A 15442-nucleotide genomic window follows, 5' to 3' on the forward strand; every position below is an offset into this window, starting at 1 on the left:
ATGAATTGATTGAACATTATTTTTTTCGACATGATTTGACCCCACAATGCTTTTTCCCAAACAATTTGACCTCACATTGCTTTTTTGAGATAATGTGATTGAACGATACTTTTTATGAGATGATTTGATTAAACACTATCTTTTTCGAATTACACAAACCAACTGTAATAATTTAAGACACAATCTAAACCATTTTAATTGCCAGTGCGATATCATTTGTTGGTATGAGTCACAGGAGAATAGTTGATCACCTAATATAAATAGCAATAGGGGTTAGATGCAACTCATCACCTTTGTCTGATATTCATCATATTGCGTAAAACATGGAGAGTGTATCCACTCTTGTATATTGTGACGGTGACATGATTTCATCATATGAAGGGATAACGTTTGAATGCCCTAATGATCCTAAAGTCATCACAATAAGTGAGGACATGTCGCTTGATGTCTTAAGGAAAACAATTTTTTACATAAACAGAGGTTATAGAATTTTACTTGATCTTTTTTACCATCAACCAATTTACATAGGTGATGGTTGTGTTGAACATGATTGTATGGAGCTTAAATGAGACTATTATGTGGAAAAAATGTTTTTCATATATTCAAAATTTAGTACCAAAGGTTCGATTAAGTTGAATGTAACTTTTGGACATTTTTCAGATGAAATCCTTGTCTTGTTGCACAAACCAAGAAAACCAAGAACTACTAATGAGATCACTGCTATGATGCGTGATGAATCTGTGTAGTCATTGCACAAACTAGTTGTTCTAACTTTTTTATGTACTTTAATCTTGTTAGTCCCTGAGTTATTTATTTAAGCTTTCTTTATTATTTTTTTTCATTTTCTTCAATCTAGATAAACTTGGCTTCATCTTTTCTCTTTTTTAGGTACGTTTACTTTCAAATTATGGCACCTATTCTAAATATTTTCATTTAAGGATTATTTTAAAAAATACTATTTGACAAAAAATAGATTACAAGTGATTTCTTTAAAATAAATTAATTTAAAATGAATCTTTAGGACATGTTGTATGAAATTAAAAACATGATAGAAAGATTTATAAATAATTTTAAACAATAAATTTAATATAAAATTAACAATAACATATGCAAATAAAATATATATATATATATATAAATTAATAAAAAATTAAAATAATTAAAAAATAAAACGTTTAAAAAAACTTAATTAAGAAAAAAAACGATTTCTTAACTGAATTTTAAAAAAAAATCACATTTAGAAACTTAACTAAGAAAAAAAATAACAAGTGAGATATCGGTTTCAGAGAAATCGATTTTTCACCTTGTATGCTGAAATGTATCATCCATGTAAATAAAAATTTGGATGTATTATTTGGATAAATAATTAATTTATTTATATTATTTGGGTTAGAAACTCTTTATATATATCCCCTAAAATATGCTTTTTATATATAATTACTATTATAATTACAATTTATAAAAATAAATATATTTTAATATAAAAAATATATTTTGAATTTAAACTATGATAAAAGATTATTTTTAATCATTGATATTTTTTCAAAAACTTATTGAAATATAATTTATAAATAGAGATAGAAGAAGAAAAATGGAGAGGAATAGAGTAGACACTTTAAAAATTAAGATAAATATATAAATAAAAAGAGAGGGTAGTTTTAAGTGATTGAGAAAGAAATATTTTTGCTAGCTGCGGAATAATGTGCGAAATGAATTTCAAAAGTAAAAATGTTAAGAATGACTAATTGAAAAAGTGGAGAACGAGAGTCTCAATTTTAATTTATATATAATCTAATTTTATAATACAAAGAGTAGTTAAAAGAAACGTACGTGTTATTAGAAAATAAAATAAGAAAAGTTTATAGGAGGTAGAGTTTTGCCTTGTTACATTTATACAAAAGTTGTGTTATTTTCTCGTATAGATTTTTGGGTACGAGATTATAGTTATTTTTTACGAAAAATAAGAATATCATGAGAGAAAAAGTTTCATATGCCAAGTATATAATGCAGTAACCTTGATCTCAAAAATAGCTTATTAAGCTTAAATAACCACGCACCAATTGATACACGATTTCTAACTTATAATTTGACTTAGGATAAAACCATAAAATTTTTTAGTATGGCTTTTCAATAAAAAATGAAAATTTTCTCGTTAACTCACGCAATAAAGATTCATATCAAAGATTGACATACATTACCAACGTTAATTTTAACTGGAAAATAAAAATTGTTGAAATAAAACACCAATTGTTATTCGATTTATGTCATTGGTCATTTTCTAAAAATTTGGACGTATATTAATGTTAATAGGTTCCCTATCGTTATCTACACCGTTACCATACACTCTGTATCCAAACTAGATAATTGATAATTGAATTTTCTGTGCCAATGACAAGAGTAGGCAGCAAGAGAAAGCAATTGATGTTGTGGAAGTTGACATTGACAAGAGAAGGCAACGTGGGAAAGAAAGCAAAATCCACGTCTATAAATTTTGAATGCAAGTTAGTGTGTTAAGTGTATTATTGATATTGTGGAAGTGAGAGATGGTAGGACCAGTGAGGCCTCAATTTGTGTTGTTTGGTTCGTCCATAGTTGAGTTCAGTTATAGTGATGAAGGTTGGGGAGCTATTCTTGCCAACTTGTATGCTCGAAAGGTACTTATATAGTTATGTTTCATGTTGTTATTGTTCATTCCATTATGGTTTTCTTATCTTCTTTGTCTTCAGGTTAATTAATGTTGTGTTTTTTCTCTTTTTCTTTCATTGCATGCACTTTGATTTGCACAATCTTGGGTTGTGTGGTTTTAAGGTTATTCACTCACTTTCTTTTCTAGCTTCAGTTGTGAATGATGATTGCAAGAGGGTAAAAGTTGTTGGTGTTCTCCTTTGATTTCGCTGGAGAATTGTTTTGTTTTGTTTATGAACTCATGTTTCATATAGAGACGTGGGTTTTTGTGATCTATGGATGATCCTTATTGAGATTTGTTTTTGTTCAATTTTGTTTGTGTTTTTAATCTTCAATTAAGAACAGGACTGCATGCACGCAATGGAACAGTTCCTTTTGGGAAAAAAGAAAAAAGAAAAAGTTTCTATTTATCACTAACTCGGATTGCCATGAATATATGCAAAGTAAGGCTAGTCGTTTTCTTGTGGAGAAATGAGAAAGTAAGATGCAAATTATTGAGGAAAAAAGTTATTTAGTGCCAACATAAGTCACCATATTGAGAACTTTTTGAGGAAGTGGTGGTCCTGTAATCCAACTGGATTAGCAATTAGACAAAAAAAAGTGGAAATTTCATTGATAAGATTCCTCCATATCCGAATTTAGATCAATACGAGAAAGGATCAGAAATGAATGTACAAAGAAATGATGAAACAGAAAAAAGATGAATGCTATGACAGATTACACACTCCAAGATGTTTGAGACCCCTCTCCCCTCCATCATTCTTTCTTTCTTTTAGCACAAGAGAACAGATAGAGTAATATCTAATATTTGAAATAGAGTGGTCTAAGAACACATGCATATAAAGTGTCTATATTTGAAATACAAGGCAAAATAACAAACGTTTCATTTGGATAAACTTCTCTGTAAAACTGATAAGAATAAAAAAAATGAAATTAAACTTCTATCGTAAGTTAAAATTAGTTTACGCATTAGTTAAAATCAGTTTTTTGAGAAATCTTCTACATATTTACTTATACATAAGTTAATTTTAACGTATGAAGGAAGCTTACAGAGCTAGTCAATTTACATTTGTATATGCTTTTTGTGAGTTTAGCATTATGATGGTAAAAGAGTATAACTTATCACACATTGACTTGACAAAGGCAGATATAGTTTTGCGAGGATACGCTGGTTGGAATTCAAGGCGTGCTCTTCAGAATCTGGATAAAATATTTCCCAAGGTATTGAGCATCTGTGGTAATTCCCTGTGTTGATAAATCACACCTTTTCTTCAACTTCAATATCTCAACCTTTCTTGACAAATGATAAAATGTGATAATTTTATCTCTAGTTGTAAATTGGCTTGTTTATGCTGAAGACTAGATTAAACATTCTAGCATATGATAGCCTTCTATTTGCCTTAGAACTGAGCATGTATATATTAAGAACATTGGTTTGAAGTTTAAAAGATCAAATGTATTATTATAAACTTCATTTCATGATTGCAGCATATGCGCACGCACACATATTAATCTTCAGATTCATTTTTGCACATTGTGATCACTTTGATTCTCGCTCAGACTGACTTAAAGGGAATCACCCTATTACTCTGTCATCTTAATTCAGGATGCCACTGATCAACCATCACTGATAATTGTGTACTTTGGTGGTAATGATTCTATGCATCCACATCCATCTGGCCTTAGCCCTCATGTACCTCTCCAAGAATACATTGAAAATATGAAGAAGATTGCTATCCATCTCAAGGTAAACTTTTACAACAAGAGTACAAGTTTCCTCTCTTTTTCCACACATTATCACTTGAAAAAAAAAAAGTTATATCTTCAAGAATTCAAGTACTATTTATTGATATTGATTCAAGTATTCTTTACATCCTTATTTATTTCTATGAAATTTGACCCAAAATCTCTATGGTTGTCAGAGCCTTTCAAAGAAGACTCGTATAATATTTCTCAGTTCCCCTCCCATCAATGAGGTGCAAATGCATGAAACTCTCAGGTTCTGACTACAATTCATTTTGGTTATTGTATATAACTTCACATTATCTTGAGGCTATGATAGTGATGCCTGCACTTCTATTTTTTTATTAAGACCTTGCTTTTATTTGTGCTATATGATTAACAAAGACACATACCTGTTGATGGTGCGCTACTTGTAACCTCACTGACACATATATTCATAAACTCGAAGGTTGGTATTTACTAATATAAAAGGTCAAACCTGTACCATGGCCCAAAGCCCCAAAGGTTATGTGATGGTATTCAAACTTGAGACTAAGCTTCAATACTGGCTTGTCTGATATGTAAAACTTGGCATCTTCGGCTTTATACTAACAAGACCCGAATCTATTATGCTGGCACATGATAAACTTAGAGGATTGAAGGATCGTTCCTAATAGATTGAACATTCTTGTTAACTGATTTTCTTAAAAAATTCATCTCAATCTTGTACTCTAATGAATTAATGGTTGAACTGAATCCAGTGATCTATTGGGGCCACTAAGAAGGACAAATGAAGCTTGTCGAACATACTCGGAAGCATGTTTGGAGCTATGCCACGAGATGAATGTGAAAGCCATTGATCTCTGGTCTGCACTCCGGCAAAGGCATGACTGGTTAGATGTTTGCTTTACGTAAGTATTTATATGTCAATTGCTCTATGTCTAAACTATAATGTATCTGAAGGAAAAGTGAAAATATACTCAAGTTCCATTTGATGGTGGTGGTGATTGATAGGGATGGAATTCATTTGTCAAATGAGGGAAGCAAGATAGTGGCAAAAGAGATATTGAAAGTCCTCAGAGAAGCAGACTGGGAACCTAGTCTGGACTGGAAGTCAATGCCAGTTGAGTTTGCAGAAGATTCACCATATGAACCAATTGGTGCGGATGAAAACACTCATATAGATGTCTCTAACTGGAACAACATCCAGGGAAAGTCTCAACTGGAAATGAGTAATTGCGCATTGACCAAGGGATTTAGCTCAGTTGATTAAGCAGAATACATGTCATTATAAATCCCTAGTTCCTATCTTTGATGCCTATATATAAGAAAGAATAATTGCGCATTTTCACGCTACAGAAATGTCCATAATGTACTGAGTCACAAAGTGGCGGGGTTATATTACTTTTATTGTGCTTAAAGAAATATGGTGTTCTTGGTGCATATTGAGCATTTGAGCTAGTTAGCGTGTTGTGAACTTGTGACGGGGTGTCAGCATCTTACGATTGTGTCTCGTCCATTTTGACAGCTATATACTGTGGAATTTTATGCACTAAAACAGTCGAACAAAAAAAATTTTGAGCAAGTGCATAATTTTATTTTTTAGCCTCAAATCATGATTTTAATAGAACAAAAATAATACTTTCCTTTTAGGTCAAACCATAATTTGAAAACTAACGTTTATGCTGCCAGATTATTACATTCTTCAGAAGACCCGCAAGTTCCCCCCCCCCCCCCCCCCTACACACACACACACACACCCTGTTAATATAGGAATGACACACAAAGACATGAACATTAAAAGGTCCACAGGTACAATTTATGTTTGGGAAGAGTTGCATTATACATCAACGGGTCAGTAGAAACCCAGTAGTCTCTTGTGCATATGATATATTCAATTACATAATCAGAAGAATGTGTTGCACAAATCAAACGAAGGAATAATACATACAAGGGTTACGAAAGAATAATCAAGACCTAAGTGGCACCACAAGCACCCACCTAATGATTACACCGCAGGAAAATGATTCTATTCGGATGCTGATCAGCCAACTCTATAGCTTTCAATATTAAAACAAAACTAGGCCAATGCACATCCGAATAAAAGCCACTTCAAGTGAGATTTTCTGACAAGAATACTCAATGGCTCCCTTTAGAAGACACCCTTCCATGCTATTTTCTTTATGAAGACAATTGGAACCTGCCACTAGGCTTCTTTCTTCTCCATCCCTGATATTTCCAAACTCAAAACCCTTCAGTATCAGCAAGAACATTAACATGCACAATAGAAAAGAAAATTTTCCATAGGCAAACTTACAAAGGCAGCATAATATACAAAAGTCAATCCAGCCAATGCAACGAATGCAATCTGAAAGACGTTGTACCTGTGATGTGAAAAATGCATAGGTTAATTATAATAAGGCATAAAAAATGTCAATACCAAATACTACATGCAAACCCTAGTTAACTCACCACAGATAATCGTAAAAACTAGTCCCCTAATGTGGGCAATGTAGAGGTTAATCATACTAAAGTCTCAAACACCCAAAACACACAAGAAAAAAAACTCTGCTTGTCATTAGATCTCAACAATGTGCCGTATACTCGGGTGTCATGTCAATATATGGCCTGCAGAATTTATTTTATGTTTTCCATATTTTGGGTGCGTGAAATGTGAATAGAAGCATTCCGCAGAGAATCTCAACTGTATAAGTGATTTATGGGAGTTGGAAGGACCATCCCATCACATGGTCACAATTTGCAAGTAAACGAAAAGTTTAGGTTCTATACTTCACATCTTCACCCAATCAGAGGGTTGGGGAGAGTGAGGGAAAAATATCCAGCTTGACTTACTTGTACAAATATTTAATTCCACGAAGAGACTCCAAGGTGTGGCCAAATATTTCCTGTGCTGCAGTTGCTTGAGCATAGTAGGCAAATGCTGTGGAGCAGAACTGGATCACACTGAAAAGGTAAAAAACTGAACTTTCATCGATGTTATCACACCATGACATTATCATGAAAGCACCACAATTTTTCACTATGTATAGAACATGACTTGGTACATTTCCATAACAACTTCCTCAGATACTAATAATACCACTGACACAACTAATTGAACAATTTAAAAAAAAAACACAGGACCTAATTGAACATATAAATAATAAGAGGACCAAAAATATAATTAAACCTAAAATTTATCATGTTCCAAAATAAATACTTAACATAAATGTTGAATCACAACGGCAGCCATCTTAAAAGTAAACTACTACACATAATATCCATTTGGAAATGTATCATACAGGCTACACTAACCTAATGGAACAAAGAAGAATAAGCCCCACATTGAACAGAAAAGAGTTCATGAGTGTCGCTCCCCACCTGCCATAGATAAGTTCACATAGTGAGTAATCAATAGAAGCAGTATGTGACCATTGCAAATTAAAAAGCAATATGAATGATAGATAGTCATAGATTGCAAAGTTTAATTACTTCATGGGATGTATAGTAATGAAAACTAGTCTCAGCCCAAGCATCATGGCTCCAGCAATCACAGCAAGGAGAAGGTAGAAGCAGAAAAATGCAAATGCAGCTGTACCCAGAAGACCTGATGAAAGTAGAATGCAGACATCATGAAGAATAACTGAATGAAAATTAAAATATATAATGTCTGTATACTCTCTAGCTTATGGTAATGGAATAATCACTAAAGGTAAGAGTAATCCAACATACCCCAGATATCATCCAACTTGATGAAAACTTCATTCAAGAAAGGAGAAAGAGGAGGGTCAATTAATAGATAGATAATGATATGAGCAACCCATGCCACAGAAACAATAAGCCTGGCACAGTTTTCAAAACTTAGGTTAGATAATACATGGGACGAGAGACACAACACCTGTTATAGAATAAGCAATGCTCATTACAGTGAGATAGTAAGAGTAATATCCCAGCAATAGTTATGCAGCTGTATTCAATGCCCCATCAAAGGAGTGTCTATTGTCACTCTTGTTACTCTTGTATCCAATTCAACTAATTCATATCTATTTTATCAATATCATTATTTTCTCCTAGTTAAATTAATTTTCTATTACCACACCTAATTTTACTTAAACTCCTTATCAGTAATTTCATTCATTAATTTTTAAATTCTTCTATCAATTAATAATGAAAAGAAACCATTAAATGTATCCATCTATATGAAATGTATCAGGTGAGAGAAACATTTGAAAATTATCACATACAGCTCAGTTTAACAAATCGGCCCAACAGTAATAAATAACCCATTCGAGGAAGGAAGAAAATCTGTAAAACTATGCATAGGGGGTCATACAGCATCCAGCATTCCAAGCAACTCAGATTCTTATGTCATTGCTTACCCTAATATTCCCAAAACGAATTTTGCCAGATACCCTAGAACTGTTAGTGCCCATGTTGTCTCAGCCTGCATTCATACAGGATCAATAAGTGGGAGAACCATTGCATATTGATATTGTTTATGCTTAGCAATCAAGTATCTACCTTTTCCCCTTGTGGATACATCTCCTCAAGAAGCTTGACATCTTCTTCTAATTGAAACAACTCCTGGCAAATTAAGTGAGATAGATGAGTAAAAAAACCAGAACCACTCAAACTAGAACAAGAACATTTCACTAATCATTAACTGTAGACAACTTTCAGCCACGACTATAAGAGCACACATCAAATTACAATATGCAAGTCCATGTGAACACATAAAATACTTGAAAGAAACTTTTGCAATTTGCATTATAAAGTACTGATAAATCACCAATATTGTTTTACCTTTTCTACTGATTTCACATTTTTACGAAATTTCCTACCCTTCGAACCACTTCTTTCTTCCTGATGAAGTGATTCAGCTGCTTTCTTCAGTTCTTTTGCTTTTTTACCCAGTTCAGTTGCTTCCTGCAACCATAACCAGCCAACCACACAATAAATATAATACAGCATATTCAATCAATATTTAGTATGTCTCCTGCTATAAAAGCATATAGCACCTTGATATACTGTGAACGAGTGATAACAGCCTTTGGACGTCGAATGAATGAAAATATAAGTCCCAATGGAAGACAAGCAATACCAACACCACCAAATATCTGGATTGAATGGAAAGAAAACAATAGTTGATATCACTAATATGAAAAATAAAAGTAAATGTGACCTGGGATTGAAGACTTTAGAAAGTTATTACAAGTAATTGCTTCTGCTTTGGTGCAGTTTACGGGATCAGCCAATCAGTGGAAATTTTTTAGGGATTCAAAAACATCTAACACAATATCCTAATTCACACACACTTTCACAAGGAAAAAAAATGAAAATTGAAAGAAAGTAGTACAGATAAACCCATAAACTACCTAGGCAGCATACGATATACGATTAACTTACAGCAAAAAGCACAGATCCAACAATAGTGGCAAGAGCAACAACATATTCTGGAAAGGTAGTACGCATGGTCCATGTTTTCTCTGATGAAGGACTGGCAGTGAATGCAGAACACTGATTTTAGGACAAAGGTAAAAAAAAACCAGAATGAGAAACAGCAAAAAAATAAAAATAAAATACTTCTAAGAGCAACAAAACTGGCAAAAAAAATATGGACTGTTGGTGAGAGAGAGAGAGAGAGAAACAAACAGACCTGATGTGTGCTTCCAATACATTGTTGACCACTATTGAAGTCCCATGTGCTAGGAAATTGGCTTGTGGAAGAAGAGAGATGCCTAACAGTAAAGTCCACCTTCCCAATAAGTCCTAAAACATCAGTCAGACACAGGTTAACGTTCACATCAAGGCATCAAGCAAAAGTGGATTTAAAATGTTGACTCAATTGTGGGTGGTTAGCATTGAACAATCAGATTTTACACTTAGTAACAAATTTTCCATTTAATAAGTATAATTAGGAAAGATTAGAATGAAGTAAAATTTAAGAGGGTGATACTTGGTGCATAGGCGAAGTTAATACCTTGCAAGTTGGAACCTTATACTTATGGATTTTGGAGGATCAAGATGGTCTTATATGCAAAACACACACCTTCATGAAAGAGCCCTTTGGGCTTGAAACACAGATAAAACACAAGCCAATGTTACCTTGTTGAAATTTTATTTAATTATGATTTATGAAGAATGGGGGCAGCGATAATCAAATTCCTGCCCACTTAGTCATAGTGACTCAGAAAACATGTCAAGGACCAATTCTAAAAGCTTAACCTGTTAGATGGAGGCTACAAAAGTTTATATCTCTCACACAACCTCTAAGATGAAGGCCAGGAATGGCTCTGAATTTCTAACACACAGAAAAAGTCTCTTCAGTTTCACTTATTTCTAACAAAATTAGGCAACATGATGCTTCAATAAAAGAACTAGACCAGATCAGGCGAAATGGTTGCAAATCAAACAATTCAGAAAAGAACCACAATAACACATCATTCTGAAGTCAATCTCAAATAACTGAAAAGGCATTGATAGGGTTTTTACATCTTGTATTACAGGCCATCAACTGTCTCTAAAAACTAAAATGCAATAAATTCTGCAACTCGTCTTATCTTGCTAGTTACATATTTGAGGGTGTTGACTCAACTCCCAGGATTTCATTTGTCTTTTACAAGTTTATTTGACCTTAAACATACGAGCAGCTTAAGTATTTCTTTGGGCCTTTTATATATACACAACATATAAAATAGATTAGTCCTAGCACAGTAATTATTATAAACTAGTAAAAGCATATTTCTTAGGTAACCCCAAATTTTCGGCACCGTTGTAGTCTTGACAGTATCCAAATTAATCCAACAGGGCAGGGGTATGAAACCTTCTGGTACAAAAAAAATCCATCTAATAAAATAACATCTATGATAATCTTCATAAGAAAGGATATCATTTTTTCACTTCTCATACTTATATAGTCTCAAACCAACTTGTAAAGTTGTAATAAATGCTATATGTTGAAATTCTGAAATATATTGTAGTCAAAAGTACACCATACCCAATGCTTAATTTTTTTAACCTGTTATTCCTTGTCTTTCCCACCTTACCTTACAATATCCGACTATCCGTTCAAGTTCCACAACTAATTTAGGAACTACAAAACACATAACATTTTCACTCACAGACTGAAATATTTCCTAGTGCTCACAGTGCACTAATATTGCTATAAAAGTGCAACCCAACCTATTCTAGGTTAAATCCCTACCTTAAATGCTACCATCAATCCACATCAAACAACTTCTTTTCCTTAGCATATAATCCTTGAACATGGCTTTATAATCTCACCCCCACCGCCCCAAGAACAGACTAACAAATATCACTAAACCCCACTGTTTTACTTTTTCCTTAATGTGGAAGTTATTACGAGATGGATGCATGGTATTTAGCTTCACATCCAAAGCAGGCAGCACCACAACCAATGGATTTCTATGCCTACCAAGTACTAACCAACAAGTGATCAACAGCATGAAACTATCAAAATCCTATCACAACAATATCACATCAATTTCATCTCAGCCAATTTCACTCTAGTTTCAAATTTTCATCCCACTGCTCAAACACGCTAACCACCATCCCAAAACAACATGCAAAATAATCTATGGACACCCAACACTAAATGACACTTAGAGAGAAAAATGTAAATATGATAGATGATATGATATCAAGAGCAAAACAGAAATAATAGGTGTTGACAGGAACTATGATATATAAGAGTGGCTGTATATCAATACTCAAACAACATTATTCCGTTCAGTCTCACATAACTCTCACTAATCCAAACAAATCCACCCACCCAACACCATTAACCAAATCCATACACTACACCCTCAAATCACACGCAGCAAAATTACCACCTTACCCCCACCTCACACACAAACACAAAGCAAAACAACAAAGAAAGTACAACTGAAAATAGAAAATAAAACAAAAACAACCAACAAGACCAACAGAACGTACCATATAAAATCCCCAAAACAAGAGCGCACACAATGGCAGTGGTCACCATCCACAACAAGGCGCTCTTAATCCGCTTCCCAACACTCCTGCACATTCCCAAAATCACAACACATTTTCAATTTCAGTATTTTTTTTGTTACCATGCTATTAGCACAAAGTATCAATTTCAGTATCTAATAATCACAAAACTTAAATTTTTTAAAAATTAAAAAGCACCACATACACTTACTTGTCCTGGTCGCCTTCGTAGTAGAACATGGCGAAGGGGATGACGAAGAAGACGAGGACGGCGTCGAGGATGTAAATTGCGAGCCAGAGGTCCTTCATGGGGAGCGTGAGGCTGCAGGCGCCATTGTAGATGGCATGGCGGCAGGCCTGGCGGTTGGCGACGTCGGCGGGGAGCATGAGAATGGAGATAGCGGCGACAGAGAGGCCGAGGACGACGACGAATTTAGGGAAGTAGGCCTGGTTGACGTCGTCGGGGTGCTGGAAGTTGACGAGGAGGTAGACGTTGAAGAGGAACACGATGACGCACACCACGATCGCCACGATCACCAGCGCCAGGTTGAAGTCCCCCATTGTTGGTGGGAGAAATTAGGGTTAGGGCTTAATCGGATCTGAATGGGGGATTGGGGAAGAAGAGAAGAAAGGTTTTTGGTTGGCTGTTTGGTTCCGTTGTTGGGGTTGGGGGTGGGAATGTGGAATTACCGTTTTGCCCTTGTGGCATGGGAGTTTGTTTTGTTTATTGGTTGGGTGGGTGTGAGCTGTGAGAAGAGAAGAGTAGCAGCTTCCAAAGTTCTTCAGACCAGGACCAGGCTGTACTATAGTAGTGAGTCGAGGTTGAATTTGAATGCTTACGATGCGCCGTTTGTTTTGCACTGATGTTTTTTTTTTCTTTATAAAAAATACAAAATTGGTTTGTTTGTTTAAGGATGTGACGTAAGCGTCCAAGGATGCACTTTGGAAACCGCTGGCAAATAAATAGGTTGGAACTTGGAAGTTCCGCGGCAAACGAGAGCGAAAATAACCTTTATTTTTACTTTTTTGGCTTGATATCAAATTTGGTCCTTTAATTATTAAAGTGTTGAATTAGGTTTTTCGATTTTTTATTATGCAATTATGTCTTTTAGTTTTCTTCCCAAGACTAGGGTGCTAAAGGTAAAATCGTTGTCAACCGTGCGTAAGTTTGTGAGGATTATGTGAAAATGTTTTATAGCTTCTAAGTTTTTTAATCAAAGACAACTAGGGGAGCTTCTTGGGTCAACATGCTCAAGATGCTGAGATGAAACTTCTCAGTGAATGAGATGATTGGACCATGAGTTCGTCGTCCACAACGATTTTAAGATGGGTGAGGGTGACATGGATGGCCTCGAGATGGAGGATGCGACACTAGAAAACACTAAACCAAATAGAAGGGTAATATCAGAAAAGGTAAAACAATAAGAAAAAAGAAAAGCAAAAAAATAGAGTTGAGCTCGATGGGCAACCAATTGCTCAGGAAAATATAGAATTGAGTAGAAAACGTGCAAGCAAAAATTTATGTTTTCTAAAATTGCGATGAAGTATCATCATCTATTAGCTAACAAATAATTTTCTTAAATTATATATTTACTTTATTCTAATTGTAATTTATCATATTTATTATATATGTATTTAAATGATTAGACTATACAAAGAAGAATTAGAGAAAGCAAATTCTCACAACATGGAACAAAAGCATAAAAGGATATCATTTTTGTTATTTATATGATCTTATATATGTTTGTTATTTATAATTTATAACAATATATAAAGAGGATATCATTTTTGTATAATCATTTTTTGATGTCTAGATTTCTACATCTATCCTACCATTTATAATTACCCATTATTAATTCTTTTTTCATATATATTTTTTTTACTTCTTTTTTTTCTTTTTATTTTATTATTATTTTAAAAATTTAGAGAGACACAAAGTGTCTCGTTTCCCTCTAGTTATAATAATAATATTATTTATTATTGTTATTAATTATTATTATTACTATATAATTTAAGAATATATCACTTATATTTTTTTTTCAAAATAAAGCAAACTTTTGAAGGCATGGGAGAAAAAGTATGAACGAATCATTATTTAACTTAACTTGTAGACCTTATACACATGTTTTTCGATGTTATCTTATAAATGGTTGGAGGTTTAACATAAAGGACCATGATATGCATTTGAAATCACAAAATAGTGCACCTAATTTACTTTGTGTCATAATAGATATTATTGAATTAAGTTATTCTGGTGTAAATAATGTTATTTTGTATGATGTGCCTAAGAAAGCTATACCTCAGGCTTGTCAAGAAAATGATGATATTAACTTGATCCTCTTTACATGTAATGCCCTAGATCAATGATTGTCTTTGGATAGGAATGATTTAGCTCGAATCATAATTGATGGAAAACTGGTGTACCTTCAAAAGTTAGTGACAGTGAAAAAGAAGAAAGTGATACGAAATTATTTATTTAGTAAAAGATGAAGAAAGTGATTATATTGATGAAGCTAATAATAGTGATGATGATTATTAGTATTGTATATATTATTTTTTGTACACCAAACTTTATTATTAGTTACTTTTAGTATTTTTTTTAATCATATATTATGTGTGTTGCTTGCTATAATAATTGATATTGTGAAGGTTATACTTTCATTTCTTAACATTTATTTTAAATAAAAAATTCTATGAATACAATCGAGTTTAAAATTTAAATTTATATTTTTAGTTTGATAGAAATAATAGATGAAAAAGTTGATTTAATAGGCTAATACTAAAAGACATGTGGTACTTTTTTCACACATGATGAAAATTGATTGCCTAAAAGTTGTTGTTACTGGTGTAGTGACATTCTATTAAAAAAACTATCCCTTCAATCAAAAAATAATATTTTATTCTAATAATAGTTTAAGGTCACTGAAAAATTAATATATGTTCTTGAAAACTTCAATAAATAATTTAAAGTTGTTTTACAGTAAAAATTTAAATGTTAGTAATAATTAATATAGAAGAAATTGGAGAAGTTTGAATAAATTATGTGATAATAAATATATAA

At 33.2% G+C, this 15442-nt stretch overlaps 2 protein-coding genes across 2 annotated transcripts; one reads left to right on the top strand and one right to left on the bottom strand.

The window, feature by feature from the left end:
* The first annotated feature begins 2393 nt into the window (after positions 1-2393).
* Positions 2394-5872, top strand: LOC114406129 (GDSL esterase/lipase CPRD49-like). Its single transcript, XM_028368713.1, has 6 exons — positions 2394-2654; positions 3829-3906; positions 4292-4432; positions 4608-4684; positions 5169-5318; positions 5422-5872. The coding sequence occupies exons 1-6, from the start codon at positions 2544-2546 to the stop codon at positions 5678-5680; spliced, it is 816 nt and encodes a 271-aa protein (XP_028224514.1). The 5' UTR covers positions 2394-2543; the 3' UTR covers positions 5681-5872.
* A 311-nt stretch (positions 5873-6183) lies between these two features.
* LOC114406130 (LIMR family protein At3g08930-like) lies at positions 6184-13254 on the bottom strand. The gene is made up of 14 exons (XM_028368714.1): positions 12593-13254; positions 12364-12449; positions 10064-10176; positions 9814-9924; positions 9426-9524; positions 9211-9333; positions 8929-8991; positions 8787-8851; positions 8140-8249; positions 7900-8014; positions 7723-7788; positions 7261-7371; positions 6725-6791; positions 6184-6636 (listed from the first exon to the last, which is right to left on the bottom strand). Exons 1-14 carry the CDS (start codon positions 12940-12942, stop codon positions 6589-6591), a joined length of 1527 nt encoding a protein of 508 aa, XP_028224515.1. The 5' UTR covers positions 12943-13254; the 3' UTR covers positions 6184-6588.
* Positions 13255-15442: the final 2188 nt, after the last annotated feature.

The sequence above is a fragment of the Glycine soja genome, chromosome 3, assembly GCF_004193775.1.
Source record: "Glycine soja cultivar W05 chromosome 3, ASM419377v2, whole genome shotgun sequence".
NCBI lineage: Eukaryota > Viridiplantae > Streptophyta > Magnoliopsida > Fabales > Fabaceae > Glycine > Glycine soja.

Bases quoted from the DNA above. Each gene is read 5' to 3' on its own strand.
- LOC114406129 (XM_028368713.1), top strand. From the start codon at position 2,544: ATGGTAGGACCAGTGAGGCCTCAATTTGTGTTGTTTGGTTCGTCCATA. The intron at 4,433-4,607 runs GTAAACTTTTAC...TATGGTTGTCAG, and splicing joins AGATTGCTATCCATCTCAAG to AGCCTTTCAAAGAAGACTCG. The intron at 4,685-5,168 runs GTTCTGACTACA...AACTGAATCCAG, and splicing joins CAAATGCATGAAACTCTCAG to TGATCTATTGGGGCCACTAA.
- LOC114406130 (XM_028368714.1), bottom strand. From the start codon at position 12,942: ATGGGGGACTTCAACCTGGCGCTGGTGATCGTGGCGATCGTGGTGTGC. The intron at 10,177-12,363 runs GTACGTTCTGTT...CTGATGTTTTAG, and splicing joins TGTTTTGGGGATTTTATATG to GACTTATTGGGAAGGTGGAC. The intron at 8,852-8,928 runs GTAGATACTTGA...GTATGAATGCAG, and splicing joins TGTATCCACAAGGGGAAAAG to GCTGAGACAACATGGGCACT.